Raw genomic sequence first — 16609 nt, forward strand, 5'->3', positions numbered from 1 at the left:
GCAGTGAATTTGGGGTGTCATACCTCAATGAAATTATTATTTAAAAAGTTGTAGTGTGATAAATGAAGGCTTTAATGTCTAAGTTTTTGTGAAGATTATAATTAGCTGCTAGTCTAACACTTAACGTCAGATACTAGGACTTCCGTGAAAAGATAACTTTTGGTTTATCGATGCCATTTGAATGGGGCAGCAAATGATTTCTCTATCCTTAAAACATTCACGTCATGGGATGGTGCGGTTGTAGCGTGAACTCAAATCTTGCCAGTGAGAATCTCTGACTTGTAGTTGCGTACCGTGGCTCTTTTATCTGGCCTGTAGATCCTGTACTCCTGTAAAGCAAGGGACAACAAAGCCCATAGGCCTTGAATAACTTATTCAGGTCATGTCCCCCACATATGTCCCGCAAGTGTGTAAGAGGTCAAATGAAACACGAGTGCACCAACTTTAGATTTTGATGGGTTTTGATGTACATTTCAGAGCGATAGTAATAATAACAAGCTGCTAATAAGTCTTAATTAATTATTAAAAAATTAAAGTCTTATTTAATTATTTTAAAATTTTAATAATATTTAAAAATGCAGAAGTCTGAACCGGAGTGATTGACCATCAGGCAAGCCAGCTGCTCTGCAGGTGTATGCACTAGAGTCTGGTCCTCAGCATCTCTGTGGAAACTGTATGGTGATAGTGGACATGAAGATTCCTGAAGCCAGCTGATTAGCTTAACAAAGCAAAACACCAGGTCCAGACTCAACCAGAGTCTACCTTAATACACGCAATAGAGAGTGACCAAAGAAAGTATCTGGGGTAGTTTGAATGTAGCTGGCCCCATAAACTCCTAGTGAGAGGGCAAATTAGGAGACATGGCTTTGTTGGAGTAGGTATGGTCTTATTGGAGGGAGTATGTCACTGTGGGGGTGGGCTTTCAGGTTTCCTATGCTCAAGTTATACCCAGTGATGCAGATAACTTCCTGTCGCCTACAGAGTCAAGCTCCTTCTCTAACAGCATGCCCACCTACATGCCACCGTGTCCCGCCATGATGACAACAGACTGAACCTGAAACTATAAGCCAGGCAACCAAATGTTTTCCTTTATAAGACTGAGTGGTCATGATGTCTCTTCACAGCAAGAGAAACCCTAACTAAAACAGTATCTTCCTTCAACCCCAGGCCTCCCCACAGAGATTCACTGCTTCTCCGCACATGCCCCAGCTGAGCACCTACACATGCAAAAACCATTTTTTCCCCAGAAATCTGAATAGCTGAGGTTAGGAATATTGTATTTGTCAGATTCTATCCAGTGATTAGGAAGGCAGGACAAACAATTCAGGAGGAGTCCCCAGCAGGGCCACCCCTTTCACCATCTGGTGTCTCAAGGTCTCCCCATCTCCCCCCACACACACCATGCATGCTATTATCCACCCTTGTATGGCAGAGACAGCACTGCAGAGAAAGGTGGGCCTCCCCTACTGAGAGCCCAGTGGAGAACTATACCAACGTGCTCTAGATAATTTATGGATCCTGAGCTGGCAAATTAGTAAGTTGGGTCAAGCGGGTTTCTGTGATCTCGATTTGTTTGTAATTTTTCACTGAGGTCTGTCCACCACAGTCTAAACCCTCAGCTGGCCATGGTTTAGTGGGAGGAAGAAAGACAAGCACAATCCTTGGCTTTTAGAGCCTCCAGAAGACTACACAGCTTTTAAATTCACTAGTCCTATGAAGTCATGGTTTTTAATTTTTTTATTTATTATTACTATGATATGTGTGTGCATGTGTTCCAGGGGTTGAACTCGGGCCATAAGGATGGTGTGCTCTTACCTGCTGAACCATCTCTCTTGCCCTCCATATTGCTATTAAAATTAAAAATTGCTGCTATTTTATGCACATGGTGAGGATGGAACACAGATACAGTTATTATTCATTGATAAGTTGAGTGCCTGGCAAAAGCAGAAGTCCTGTCCTATGGAATGAATGAATAAATGAATGAATGAGTAAGTGAGTAACCAAATGAAACAGAAGGTGAAAATGCACCATTCCTATACATCCTGCTTTTTTGCATCTCTTCATATACATGTATTTTCCTCTGTGTTCTCTTATGCTATCTCCGAAGTGAGAATAAGCAGGAACTAACAATCTCAACCCTGACTTAGACCGTTACTGACCCAGGACAATGAACTGAGCAAGGTACAAGACGACTGGCAAATTCAAGCAGACCTTACATTCCAAGGCTTGTATGTCTCATCCTAACAGCAAAATGGATTAGCGTCTTGACACACACACAGGAGTTTCCAAAGCTCTGGAGAGACTGTTTAGGCCCTGTCATGTCTCCTGTTGCCCTGAGAAAGCAATTAGGTAAGCGAGGCACACTGCTGGCAGCTGGAAAGTTGGCAAGGTCCTCGAGAGGAGGCTGGGAAGTACTGTCAGAGGCCCAGAAGATGGATGGAGCCTGCTTATACACCGAGCCTGATGCACAAGTGGAATCTTGCCCACTCCAACTGGCCTTTCTTCAAAGGTGGCATTGACAGATGAGTATCTCAATGTTTTTGTTTGAAAAAGAAAACAAGAAAAGGCAAGGAGAAAACCTCTTTATTCCCCCAAACTAGCACACATAGCCAACGAACATGAACATGAGGTCAGGCTGTACAAAGGGGCAGCCTCTCAGTGCCGGGGGAAGAGATGGTCTAGGAACTATTTGTAAGGTTGTACACCTTTTCTTCCAGTTAAGTCTCAACTGCAAGGATTTCACTGGGACCCTAAATTCCTGCTGGTCGGCTGTGTCCCATCTGCTGCCAGAGGCCTGCTAAAGGGGACCAGGCCTGCTCACAAGTTCATCTTCATCTGCCAAAACAAGGCTGCCTCTCCAACTAAAAAGCCCCCTTTAATTTCATAATGGTAAACAGTATCTGAGTAATTGGAGGAAAACACGGAGTGGATTGTTACAGACCCTCGTCCCCTGGTAATTGACATGAGCGTTGGAACAAAGTCCACGGAAGCAGGGCATGAATTGAAGAGGCTGTTCTACTCTGGGAGAGAGGAAGGTCCCCCTGAGGTCACTGCCATCATGGGGCTGCGTCCACAGCAGTCTTCAAGATCAAAGCCAAGTGAGGCTGTTTTATTTCACGTCTCCCAAACACAGTTGGGAAAAGAAGGTCAGTAGTCACCCACTTTAAAAGGTCCAAACTAAATACAGTTCCCTGGGCAACCTTCTTTCTCGGCTTTGCTCTGTAATTATCTGTCGAATATGAACACCAGTTGATACACACTTAGAAACAACAAGTCAGAGATGCCTTGCCTATCCCCGCAAGGTGAGCCAAACGGTCACCTGCCCACTTTCTCTGGCCAGCTGTGTAACTCAATAATAGACCAGCAAACGATTTGCAAATTATGTACTCCCTGTTAGCTTGGATGCACTGTTTCCAGGCCAGGGCATATACACTTGTATAACAGTAAACTTTTGCTCGTACTTGAACATCCCTTTTTAACTGGGACAGAGGTGGCTGGGATAGGTGACTTTAGAAGCGACCTGGAACACCCATTATGGTCACTGAAGAAAAGACCCACAGGAAGAATTTTTAAGAGAAATTCTGAACCAGATGGACTGCTTTTGCCTGACCTTGCCTTGGAGAGACATCTGTTGTCTATGACTCTAACCCCCAGAAGATAACATGCCTCCAGAATTAGCTGGCTGGAACAGCCCAGAGGTAAGCAAGTCTGACCTCCTTGAAGCAAAAATAAATCTTGCTGAGCAAAATGACCCTATCTCCTGCTTTCCTCAAGGAACATGAGGCATGAAGTGACAGTATTTGAAGACAGCGGCCATGAATCCTCAGAGCCCCTATCTGCAGGCTGATTAATTGTAGGTCTGCCTAGTTCAAGATAAGCTGCAGGTCAAACACATAAGACCGTCTTCCTTGTCATATCCAATAACCCAAGGATAACCAGAGTGGCTGTCCTCTGATCGTTCAGCCCCCTGCTAATATAATTATGATGCACAGGCCCTGTCAGAAAGGAAGTGGAGGGAACAGCAGTGATTCCCAGCCAAAGAGCAAGTGCTTCAGTCAGCTCTGCTCCTCCGCTCCCTTTGGTCCCCTTTCTACAAATTACCACAGCACGCAGACATAGGCGTGGGTGTTCAAAGTCACTCTCAAGTCCAGCTCCATGAGGGAGGCTGCCCCCAAAACAAATGACTCCCTTTGGTAAACATAGTTCGGATCAGGAGAGTGCTTGGCACATCTCACACATCCATCAACTGATGGATCCAGAAATGGTGGATTAAAAATGGACGATGTGCCAGGCATGGTCTTAAGCCTTTATAGGAGAACTGTGGCAGATTCCAGCCCTTCAGTACAAACGCCAGCCAGCCATAGGCGGTGGCTGGGGCTCCTATAGGATGAGAGCAGAGAAAAGGCTTCCTTGACAACCCAAGTCTTAATTGTAAAATGTTTTAGCTTTCCCCTGCTCACAGACCCAGCACCTGTGCATGCTTCTTGGTCTCTGAGGAGAAGGCCATATTTCAGGTTATGTGTGCTAATATATTGAAAAAAAACCCTATAATTTCTTTGTATGCCCATCATGATCCTTGCAGTATTCCTTAAGTTTTACCTGCTCTTAGGAAATTCTCACTATATTTTCCAACTATTTCCCCTGGGCTCAGATTCAACAGGAACACTGGGAAGGATTCTTTCTTTTGCATACAGCCCCATGAGCCTTTACAGCAGTGGTTCTCAACCTTCTTAATGCTACAACCCTTTAATACAGTCCTTCATGTTGTGGTGACCCCAACCATAAAATTATTTCATTGGTACTTCATAACTGTAGCTTTGCTACTGTTACAATTTGTAACGTAAATACTGATATACAGGATGTTCTCAGGTGACCCCTGTGAAAGGGTTGTTCAATCCCCAAAAGGGTCGCAAACTACAGGTTGAGAAAACTATGCTAGCACCTCAGTGTGAAAGAGCTAGCGCAGAGCCGAAGGAGAAATGTTTGTTTTTCTCTTTTTGAAACCTACCTTTCAGGGTGTGAGCGTGCTAGACAAAACAGAAGCCCTGCTCATAACACACTTGATGACCAGAATCATTGGTTACCTGCCACCACGGGAGATTTCCGTTCATCCAGGAGCTGGATGGAAGTACTTGCTGTTACCACGTTGCTTTTGTTGACTGCTCCTATAGAAAAAAAAAACCTCACCATAGTAAAATAATGAAGAGTTCTAAGGCCCATGGATAGAGAACAACCATACTGGTCTATGGTCATCCATCTGCAAAGCATGCTGGGACTCTGTCTCCAGAGCCCGAATGCTCTAGGATGTGGACACTCTGCCCTGGATTCTGGAAGCAACAGACTGTGTTGTTGCCACCTGCTCTGGGGAGAATCCAGTTCTTTATGGTGAAGCCATCACAGGCTTTGTAAGCCATGGGTATTCACTGAAGCATTTGCTCCTGAATATGATCTCCTTTATGTTACTGCTGAAAACAAGGCCACATGAAAGCGAACTCTGAAGTTAGAAGAAGTTGACTGCTATAACTGATTTGCTATATAGATTTTAACTGGTTTGCGAACTTCAAATTTTAAAATCAATTTTTCTAAACAAAAACACTACATATAGGGAGGTAACTAGAATAGATAACAATAGAGTCCAACTATTGGTTTTGTATTAGTAAAAATCAGCTCTAATATCCATTAACTACAGATCATGAGCATAAATTTTGAATTCCCAGTTCATCTGGTGCCTGCCTTAGAAAAAGGAGCTCAAAGAATTGAGTTGAATGAAATCCATTGAGCTGAGAACACCTTGAGAGGCTGTCCCTTGAACAGCCTGACCTGATACGTTCATGTTCATAAACTGTGTGTGCTAGTTTGGGGGTGGAAGAGGTTTTCTTCTTGTTTTTCTCTTGTTTTCTTTTCAAAAAGAAACATTGAGAACTAGGCTAGGCAAACCAAAACTGGAATAAACTCATGACCAAAGTAACTAAGAATTTTATTTGGACCAAGTCCAAATAACCAGGTCATCCCTGAGTAGTCAATACAAGCAGTTTTACCACAGTGGCAGGTACCTGGTGGTTTTATAGATTTTCCCTTGACTCTCAAAGAAACCCAAGTGAAAAGTAGCCAGAAAATCTTCTAAGATTGTATATTATTCATAGTTTTACCATGAATGAAGCTTACTTTTTATTATGCAATCACATTAAATGTTCAGTAAAAATCTGTTTCCAAATCCACTACAAAGACAGTTTTAATTAATCAGAATCTTTTTTTCCCCTCAAGCATAATTATTCTAGAAGGATAGAGAAAATGGTAACATAACTTGGCAGCAGGGATCATCATCCCCATGTGAGCATGCATGGGGAGCACTTTGGGGTAAGTGACTTCTTTTGGGTACCTCTTACTCTGCCATCTACATGAGACCTCTGCCATCATGTCTCTGTAAGTGTCAGAGGCACTCTGTCTGCAGACACTGACATTCACGGGAATGAGTGACAGTGGCAGGTGACACCAAGCACTGTGGACTTTTGTCTGTGAAGGCTGAGCTAGGAAGTTTGCAAGGGGTTGACACACAACAGGTCCTAAAATAAAGTGCAACCACTGAGAAACTTTTGAGAGCAGGCCAACAAGACTGGGGCTCATTCTCTGAAGCTTCTAGAATGTTCTAGAGCCTTCTACAGAAAGCATATTAAAAGTTAAAAAGCCTGAGATGACAAAAATCCAGGAGCAACTGAACTGCCCAATGTGTCTTCCATCTAAGTCTGGTTAAACCAACACTGGGATTTCAGTGTATGTGAGGGTTGGGTAACTTTAATTTATTCACAATTTAAAACTATAAAAATTCTTTGTTCTATGGATCTCATTGGTTGCATCAGCCCTCAGTCAGTGAGTGAAGAGTATACAAAGCCTTGGTCCTGATGTAGGAGGGTCATCTGTCTATGTGTTACTTTCATTGGTTAATAAAGAGACTGCCTTGGCCTTTTAATAGGGCAGAAAATTAGGTGGGCGGAGTAGACAGAACAGAATGCTGGGAAGAAGGCAATGAGGCAGACGCCATAGCTCTTTTCTCCGAGATGGATGCAGGTTAGAATCTTCCCGGTAAGCCACAACTTCATGGTGCTACACACATTAATAGAAGTGGGTTAATCAAGATATGAGAGTTAGCCAAGAAGAGGAGAGATAGAATGGGCCAAGCAGTGTTTAAATGAATACAATTTGTGTGTTGTTATTTCTGATGTAAAGCTAGCCATGCGGGAGCCAGGCAGGATGAAAAGCAGGCCTGCCTGAAGCTCCTTCTACATGGTCCTACTGAGTGTGTGGGTACACAGCTGTAAGTAATCCTAGCTCTGGGGAGGCCAAGGCAGAAGAACTGATGCCCATTAAATTTCAGTTATCCTAGGCTACACTGTGAGGACCAAGTCAGAGAGAGAGAGAGAGAGACTGTATATGTCTGAGGGTATAAATCAGAGAAGTTTCTAGCAAAGGATGCCTGAACCTTCTATACATGAATATTGAAAACAAATTGACTGAGAAGTTTGACCTCAAATTCTATAGGATGCAAAATGTCAACCTTGCTTCTTAAAATGCCCTTTGCACCACTTGGTTGAGACACACCTCCACTACATTGGAGGCTGTCACTTGAGTGGAACAAGTAACTTGTTCAGACTTGACCCAATGTTCTGCATTAGCTCTGAAGACTGAAATTGACTCCTCTCAGGATTCAGGCAAACCCCCACAATGACCAGGCCAGCAGAGTGAAAGAGAAAGACCTGCCCCACCTGTGCTGAATGGGATGGAGTACACAAAGCTCCCTGGAAGCTGTTCAGCAGCTCGTCGGTACCAAAGAGGGAAGTGATCTGCATTGAAGATGTTTTCTTTGTCTCCAGCCTTCAGGAAGTCTCTGAAAATGAACGAGAAGAGGATAATATCACTCAAGGTCAAGATACACACAGTAGATCCAAGAGCCTTTGTCAGGAGGGACCAGGGTTGGTTCTGAGAAGTCCAACCTGCCCTCCTCAGTCCAGTGGTGGCCCCAGTCAACACTTCACTCAAAAACTTCTTTGTAGAGTCCGGCAGTCAGATTCTGAGAATGTATTTCCACTACATTAGGGAAACGACTGGGACAGGTGTAAGGGAGGCAAAAGAGGCCCCCTTTTAGGACCTTCAGGTTCTTCTTTGTCTATGTTTCTTCTCTCTTGGCACACAGAATGGCTCCCAGGACCTCATGGCCCCCTCTTCTCTCCTGGCCTACCTGTCCCTTGCCCGTGGCATTTTTTTCTATGGAGAACACACTGATACACATTCTCTCTCCCACTGCATCATCTCAAAGTCAAAATCACTTTTCGTATTAAAGATTTTTTTAGTAGATGCCTTATATGTAGAGCTTATGGAGTACAAGTTAATTTTTTAAAAATCTGTGCATCTATTTACAGAAAGAGTCAATTTTGTAATGGCTGTATCTGTCACTTTCCCCAACTTATCAGTGTGTGTGTGTCTATGTTTGTACATTATGAATTTGTTGTTTACAAAGTTCCAAATGCACCACAAAATACACTTCAAAAATTGTCTCCATCCCACGTGAATTTAAACACATGACACACATAAGCTCTTGTCTCACTCAAGTCTCTGAGCCCCTTGGTCACATAGCCTGCTTTTTTTCCTGGGTCTAATTTACACATTGTCACATCTCTTTCCCCAAAGCCCTGTGGACAATATTTTTCTCAGTGTTTTACATCTCTCTAAAGAGCCTTAAATATATAGTCATTATGATAGCTAGTGTTCCTTGTCAACTCAATGCCTAGTAGGCAAGCTCTGGGCAGAACTGTGAGTGACTGTCGAGATGAAGGTTAGCCTCTGAGGATGTCTGTGAGCGACTGTCTTGACTATGTCAGCTGATATGGGAAGAGCCATCTTAACTGTAGGAGGAACCACTCACTGCGTGGGAGAATCCTAGACTCCATAAAATGAGGAAGGTAAGCTTAGTGTTTGTGTGGATTCATTAACCTGTTGTTCTCTCTGCTCTTGACTGTGAAGTAATGTGAACATTCTCTCAAGTTCTTTCCATGACTTCCCTGTCGTGATGGACTATAACCCGGAACTGTAAGGCAAAGAACTCATTTCTTGCTTTAGTTGTTTTTCCCATAGCAGTTGGAAAGGAAATCAAGACATTCCTCTTTACCTACAGCTTTGCTTTCTGTGTATTAGAAACTGGCAGTCAACCATGGTTGAAAAAAAAAATATATGTGGGAATTTTAAAAAATTAACTTGTGAGTTTTAAATTATCTGCCTCTTTGATGAAAATCCTTAGAGTGTCATTTCATCCCATCAAGGACATGAGCACTCTTTGGCCTAACATATCTATGTTGCATACATTACCAACCCTTTAGTCATTTCACATTTACCTGTGATTCAAGATGCTTGTGACGACAGTGCTTATGTTAAAGTGGTCACAACCTATGTTCCAAGGCCTATACTATTCAACCCACATCCTCTCAGCACACAGCAGTAAATCATCTTATCTCAGAACATCCAAAAGAGAGCAAATAATGTAATATTTTAAGAGAAATAACTGATATTCATATAACTTCTATTATACTATATTGTTATAATTGCATACTATGTTCTTGGTCTAAATTAATTTTTTCATAGGTGAGAATGCAGAGGAAAGACAATATACAGAGTTTGGAATTATCTAGTTTCAGATTCCCACTAAGAGTCTTGGGGCCTTTCTCCTAGGAGAAGGAGACTCCTGTTCTGAAGTCCAAATGAGTATCTGTTGACCTGAGCTTCCTCCAGAGACCACTGTTACTCTATAGCCTCTGGGCACTTTCTGCTGATAGGGAGATACTTGCACTGTCTGCAAGTATCTTTCAGGAAGAGTGACCATTCAGGAAAAACGTCTAAGTATGGAAATGGCCATCACTTGGATCTGTAATGCCTTCATTTTCAGTCCATGGATCAAGGAGAAAATTATGTCCTTACTAGGTTCTGACTTGGTGGTTTCATGAACTTTAACATTCAGTTCATAAAATCAATCTTTAGTTTTAGGATGTGACTGGTCAAGATTTTTTTTTTTTTGATTCTCACTGAAGATGTATATACCACTCTGTTAAAAGAAAACCCTTGACACAAGAGGCCACCTTCTAGTTCCCAATTCGGAAACTGGTGTCCCTGCAACCACATTACCAGGTCTCAGTTTTCTGTAAAGACAGAAACATTGTTCCCCTCAGTGTCCTCAGGTCTCAGCATCCAGCAGGCGCTCCACATATGTCTAATACAGAGGACAAATGTTATCCCATGTAGAGATAAAAGCTCAGCAAGAATTTGAAACAGTTTTCTTTCTTTAAAGTATTTCCCCAATTTCCTGTTTCCCTCAGTGATAGGGGTGACTATCTTCCTTTGTAAATGACCCATTGTGCTAATATTGTCACAAAATTGTGGTGCCCCCAGGACTTGCCACAGCCAACTTGCTATAGCTTTGGTAGAGCTGCTTACTTCTGCTTACTAGCCCTCACCAACAACACTCCTTTCCAGAAATCTACCCCTGAACTGTTTTTTTTTTCTTTTGAAAAATGATAAAAATTTCCCTCATCTCTCTCAAAATACCCAGTCTGCCAATGGGCATCCATTGTAGGTCTCAGTAATTGTTGCGGGAGGTCCTTCCTCTCCTCCAGCCAATAGCCGCTGAGATACCAGCCCATTGGGGCATGGTCTCTCTCCCTTTAAAAAAGCGGCCACTTCCCTTCTAGCTCTCTCTTACTTCCTGCTCCACTTCCTGCTACTAGACTCCCTTCCTGATTGCCCAGAGGCCTGTTGTCTGGGACGGTGATCTGTAAGTTTTTTCCCCTTTAAATAAATAACCATTCTATTAATCATAATTCTAAACTGGTGTGGGATTGTTTTAGGATGTGACTGGTCAAGATTTGTTTTTTTTTTTTTTTTGATTCTCACTGAAGATGTATATACCACTCTGTTAAAAGGAAACCCTTGACACAAGAGGCTACCTCTCAAGTGGGGGTCTGCTGTCTACCATGTCTACCTAACGAGGCTACCAGATTTACAAGGTGCTACGTTTTATTTTTGCTATTTGCTTGTTTGCTTATTTGTATGTGTGGGAAAACATTATTTATTCTTTGATAATTTCATACATCATATTTTTATCATATCCTTTTCTGCTCCCCAACTTCTTCCAGATCCTACCCTCTCCTTATGCATACAACTTCATGTTCTTTCTCTTTAAAAAGAAAAAGAAGAGAAAAATGGCACTAAAATCATGAGTCTGGTTTGTATTGGCCAATTACTCCTGAGCACACAGTCTATTCTGTAGTATGCTTGATGTGGCTGGTACCACTCCACTGAAGAAATCTTCTACTGATTCTCTCTCAGTAGCTATTGTGAATGAAAAGTTTCTTGGCAAGATGGTATGTCTTTGTGCCCACTTCTACTCCATATCTTTTTGAGTCATTGATTAAAGGGGTCCCATAGACTCTGTTATACATGACAAAATATTGCCAGTACTACTGGTTATTCTCCACAGCTGATGATAAGACCCTATTTCTAAAGACACCATATAGCTTTTATCGCATAGAATGTGAAGAAATATGGCTGGTACTCAAGTGGAAGTTTCACTCCTATTGGCTAGCCTTCATGGAGCTAGAAGGCGCTATAAGCGCTACCAGAAGGGAAGGCAATCATTAATCTCACACAGCTATGAATTCTGCAAGCTATAATTAAGGCCTGCCTATAAGATATGCCCACTGGTGCAATAATGGCACAAATCTTAGGGGAGTGAGCAACCACTTTTTCTTGGCTCTATGGTCTATTCCATGGGATGGAACCTATACCCAACATAGTTATTGAGGTAAACTGAGACTAGGTAGGCCATAGGCCCAGAGGAAAACCTGTTACTATTATTGCTCCCTTGTTTTAATGTTAGCACTAGAAAAAATACAGTCTTTTTGCTCACTCTCTGGATCTTTTCTAGAGAAAGCAACGTGAAGCTCAATACTTCTCATCCTTTCTGGTTACCTACTTTCTAGGAAAGGCATTGTTTGAGGATAAACAGCTAAGGAGAGCTTTAAAAAGCCAAGCTTCAATGAAAGCTTACTTCCAAAATTATACATGTGAGCTTCTGGTAAAGAGAAAGACCTTGAAAAGGAACCCAAAGCCAATCTCACCAAACACATAAAAACTGACCTATCTACTATGTGCCAGGCTTGACTGGTACCAGGGTACTAACCAACAGGAAGAAACACTGCTGAACAGGACCTCAAGGGGCATCTCCCTTTGGAGCTCCTCTCAAACTCATGACCACTATGTGGATTCACCACTGTCCCTAGAGGTCTGGTGTCCAAGGTTTGCCGGGGACCTCTGAACTCGGCTAATCATTAAACACATCCTCCAACTTTGCTGAATCTTAGGTTCCATTTGTTCCTGACCTAACAATGACCTCGTATCAAAGAAGAGAGATTGAGAGAAAGTATTAATTAACTTAGGAAAGATTCAGACCATGGACCCATGCAGGTAAAACACCCATCTGATGTCTAAGGGCTGGAAGCTCCTGATGTACTGGGACTAAGCATGACCGAATACGAAGCTGAGGGCTAGATTCAGCAACTGTTGGTTGCTATTACATGACGTCAATCCTAGTACCTTCAGAGAGCCCTGTGTACTCTATGGCTGTGCATGGAGGCTCAGAGGTTTATTGAAACAAACAAATCAGGAGCAGACCTGAGGCCCTGGCAGTAATTCCTGGAAAGAGCTTCAGGATATCTGAGTGCCCTAACGGTGAGTCAGGAGCCCAGCACATCCCTGCCTCCAGCTGTTCCACACACAGCAGCTGCATTGTCTCTCAAGTTAAGTCCTAAATGACTTAGCAGACAGTGACTTGGAGGAACAAAGGGTTGTGGAAGGGCCAACTGACAGGTGAACGTGTGCACTGGGGCCCCAACAGTAGGAGAGAGAGGAAGGCTCTCAACAGGCACTGGGTGGCCTGAACCTCAAGAAATGAAATGAGCCCCCTTTGAATCTCTGCTTTGAGGGGTTTCATTGGGCCCTGCAGAGGGACCCTCCTACTTACTGATTGGTGAGCTGTTCGGCCCCCACGAACAGGTTGATTCTTGAGAGGCCTGTACGAGTGCCGAGGAAGGCGACCTCGACACCCTTGTCAGAATTCCTGAAACAGAACAGCAGACATCAGGGAGTGCTTCTAGACAGTAAGCAGATAATGGCTTTTACATTTCAAGACTCACAGGATGTTTGACAAACGGCTGCTTTGAAATCTGAACTTTAAAAGTCACCAGGAGAACTCACACAGGCACACATGGACACATACACGCATGCGCCACGGACAGACTATGCCTACCCCTGACACAACCTACAGGAACAGAGACTTTGAGGAAAGATGTAGCAAGCCCCTGCCGACAAATACAGAATGAGGGGGGAAATGTGCTTGCAGCCATAAACCCTGCTCATCTCAAGGTTCTTGGTAGAAGCCTGGAGAAAGCAGCCTGAGACTCAGAGGAGAGGCAGGAAGATGTCCACAGGATGTGTTTTTATTGTGAGGCTACCAAGTATATTTTTGGTCTAAAGAATGTCAGTAGGGTCTTCCCTGTGGAAGGAAAGGAGTGGAGCTGTTGGACCAGCTTTGGAGAAGCCTACAGCGTGGAAGGCTGACGATGGAAAAGAATTTATAGCTTTCATTTGAGCACAGACTTCATTCTCAAAACCACTCCCAAAGAGATAAGTGAAATAATGTTTATGAAATATTCCCCAGAATGCTCACAGGCTTGGTCCTCAGGAGGTGGTGCTCTTTGGGAAGTTCTGGGAACTTCAGGAGGATGTCAGTAGCTGGTTAAAGGAAATTGCTGAAGGCAGAGCTTTAGGGGCAATCTTGTCCCTGGTTCCTCCCTCGTTTCTCCTATTTATGGTGAAGTGGAGATCTCCGCCCTGCCTCATACTCTTGCCACCGGGATGCTGTGCATGAGAACATGGGGCCGGGTGACCATGAACTGAGCTCTCCTGAGACTGTGAGCCAATATAACTTCTTCCTCACATTGTGTGCTTCCGTCAAGCATGCAGTTAAAGCCACAAAGGCAGCAAGGACCACAACGGTTCCTTCTACACCCCCAGGGTGTCATTTGTAGAAACTGCAGCAACTGCCTTTGTAAAGGATTCTCAGCATAATGGTGCTTCATCTTCCAGAGCATACCTAGTCTCTGAACATGATCTTCGGGAGATTTCAGCATGTAATTCTTATTTTAGAAAAGGAAAAGTCCTCTTCCATAAACACAGCTTTCCCAACAAGCAAATTACGAGTACAATGGTAATTCTCGGGCTCTTTCTCTGTCTTAGATGCCAGTAGCAACTTGTTCCAAAGCACTGTCTGGGCCATTATTCAATAGAAGGTTCTTGATTTCTTAGTCTTTGACAGTAGACAAGGTGGCCCGTACTACCTTTAAGTATATATGTGATGGGGGCTTGAATAAAACCAACACGATGCATTTGGCTCTGTTTATAGCCTATACCAAATTGGAAGGCTAGCCAATCAGTTACAGATGTGGACAGCAGGACAAGCTACCACTTAAGACATCTGTAGCATGTGTGAGGAATGAGTCAGCAATCCTTGCTCCAAATTTAGAGTTTCATAAGACCCTAAAAGAGACACTCACGTATTTGTGAGAGAAAGAAAGCCTACGGTGAGCTTTGATTCTTTCCCAGGCTCGTAGGGTATATGACTGATGCGGATGAGAGGGTGTCCCCTAGAATGATAGGCATGGCAGTCTCTCCATAGAGCCCCAGGCTCAGGTTAGACTGTCCACCTGAAGTTTTCTCTGGTGAGACTCCAGCACCACTGTCTGGAGAGGCTTTGGCCATGTCTAGCCAGTGCCTGCCCCTCCCTCAGTATTGTCTATCCTGAAAACCATCACTAGCTTCCCAGTGTTCACTTCCAAACTGGGAATGCAAGTGGGAGCCTCAGCCTCTCTTGGCTCACACCACAAACCACCAGAAGGGCTTGGGGTGGCCGTGGAGGATCTCAACAGCTGAAGCTTCGTCTGTGCGTGTCTACTGTCCTGACATGTACAGCAGAGACCTGGGTATCTCGGAGGCTGGGCTGCTGTTCTTTCCCATTACACTCTATTTTATATACAGCAATAGAGAGGTTTTTTTTTTTTTTAGAAACAAAAGCAAATCTGTTTTTCCTATTCCTTTCTTAAAAGCCTTCAATGATTTTCTAATATTCTGAATATAAAATCCAAAATCTTGAGGAAAGGGATACAGCTCAGTGGTAGAACATCCACCCCATATGTGCCACACACTGGGTTCAATCCTTACTACAGCTACCACCCCCACCATCACCCCCACCACCATCATCATGATAATAAATTAAAAAAGAAATTCCTAACTCTCTTTTCGGACCCTCAAGGTCCAGAGCTACCCAGCCTGCTGCAGCACCCTGTCGGCACCTGACACCACCCCTCCCTGCCCCCCACATTTCTGCAGTAACCTCTCATGCTTCAACTATGCCAAGTATTTTCTCATCTAGTGGTTCTAGGTCTAGCTCGTTCCCTTCCCGAAGTTCCCCTTGCCCTCAACTGGTGCTATGCCCCCCCTCCACTCCAGGTCTTGTCAGTCTACCTGTTTGCTCACTGTGGGGATCCCAAGTGTTAATGGCTCCATATACCGCAGAAGCCTTGATGGCAGTCAGTATCTGTCTTCCGTCTGGATTACCCCTGCTTCCCCATTGCCTGGCTAGTGCACAGAGTACACACACACTCGATGGGTGGCAGGGAGAAAGAATGAACAACAGATACACCAGACAGAAAGGCAAAGGAAGAAACTAATGGAGAACATGGACCGAGGGAACTGAACGCTTGCTGCTTGAGGGTCTCGGGAGAGCCAATAGGAAAGCAATAATAAGCTGCTAACACATTTCTAGCCCTCGTTTTTGACATCAACTACTCTTGATTTCCCTCACCCACACCCCCTCTTCCACTTCACATACAAAACCACAGAGCAGTAACTGACACCCCCCTGAAAGAGTGTTATCCCTTTCCCCTGGCCTGCCCTGGCCTCCTCCCAAGTCCCCTCCAGCCTGTGACGGGGGAAGGGCTGTGGCAAGGCAGGAAGTGCCTTCTCCCAACCCTCTGTCGGAAGTGTCACCCTACCTCTGCAGACTGAATTTCATGTCATGTTAAAACTCAGAGAAACTCCACGTCAAGCCCCGGAGCCTGCCTGCCATCCAAGCCCACGCCGCTACTCTGTTCTAGCTCTGTGGTTTGGAGCTCAGGGGGAAATTAGAAAACTTCAACACCAGGCTTCTGAAACAGTTTAGTTCCTTAAACCATAACTTTGTTTGGGGGAGCTTGTGCGGAAATGTCCACGAAGGGGGATGCAGACAGCCACATACTCAGATTTGTTGAGGGCCAGGCTGGTCCAATAGGCTTCAATAGGAGCGCTCACCACAGCATCAAAGAGGACTTCTTGGATCAATTCTTTGTCACCTATTGGGAAGGACAGAAGACAAGAAGGCTCTGGCTAGACTCCAAAGAGGGACACCATAGCGGCTCATGGGGCTGGTTTGTGGGGTCAGCAGGCTATGTTCTTCTACAGGGTGTTGCTTTATGAG

At 44.0% G+C, this 16609-nt stretch overlaps 1 protein-coding gene across 4 annotated transcripts in view; it reads right to left on the reverse strand.

Moving 5' to 3' along the window:
• The window catches only part of Cacna2d3 (calcium voltage-gated channel auxiliary subunit alpha2delta 3), an 812834-nt gene that overhangs the window by 142815 nt on the left and 653410 nt on the right, over positions 1 to 16609 (reverse strand). For all 4 annotated transcript variants that reach the window (XM_075988898.1, XM_075988900.1, XM_075988899.1 and 1 more), the window contains 4 exons: positions 16391 to 16484; positions 13061 to 13156; positions 7761 to 7882; positions 5085 to 5165 (listed from right to left, as the gene is read on the reverse strand). In XM_075988898.1, the coding sequence (XP_075845013.1) occupies positions 5085 to 5165; positions 7761 to 7882; positions 13061 to 13156; positions 16391 to 16484 (393 nt within the window). The remainder of the gene's footprint in view (positions 1 to 5084; positions 5166 to 7760; positions 7883 to 13060; positions 13157 to 16390; positions 16485 to 16609) is intronic.

Source organism: Microtus pennsylvanicus, chromosome 10, assembly GCF_037038515.1.
Source record: "Microtus pennsylvanicus isolate mMicPen1 chromosome 10, mMicPen1.hap1, whole genome shotgun sequence".
NCBI lineage: Eukaryota > Metazoa > Chordata > Mammalia > Rodentia > Cricetidae > Microtus > Microtus pennsylvanicus.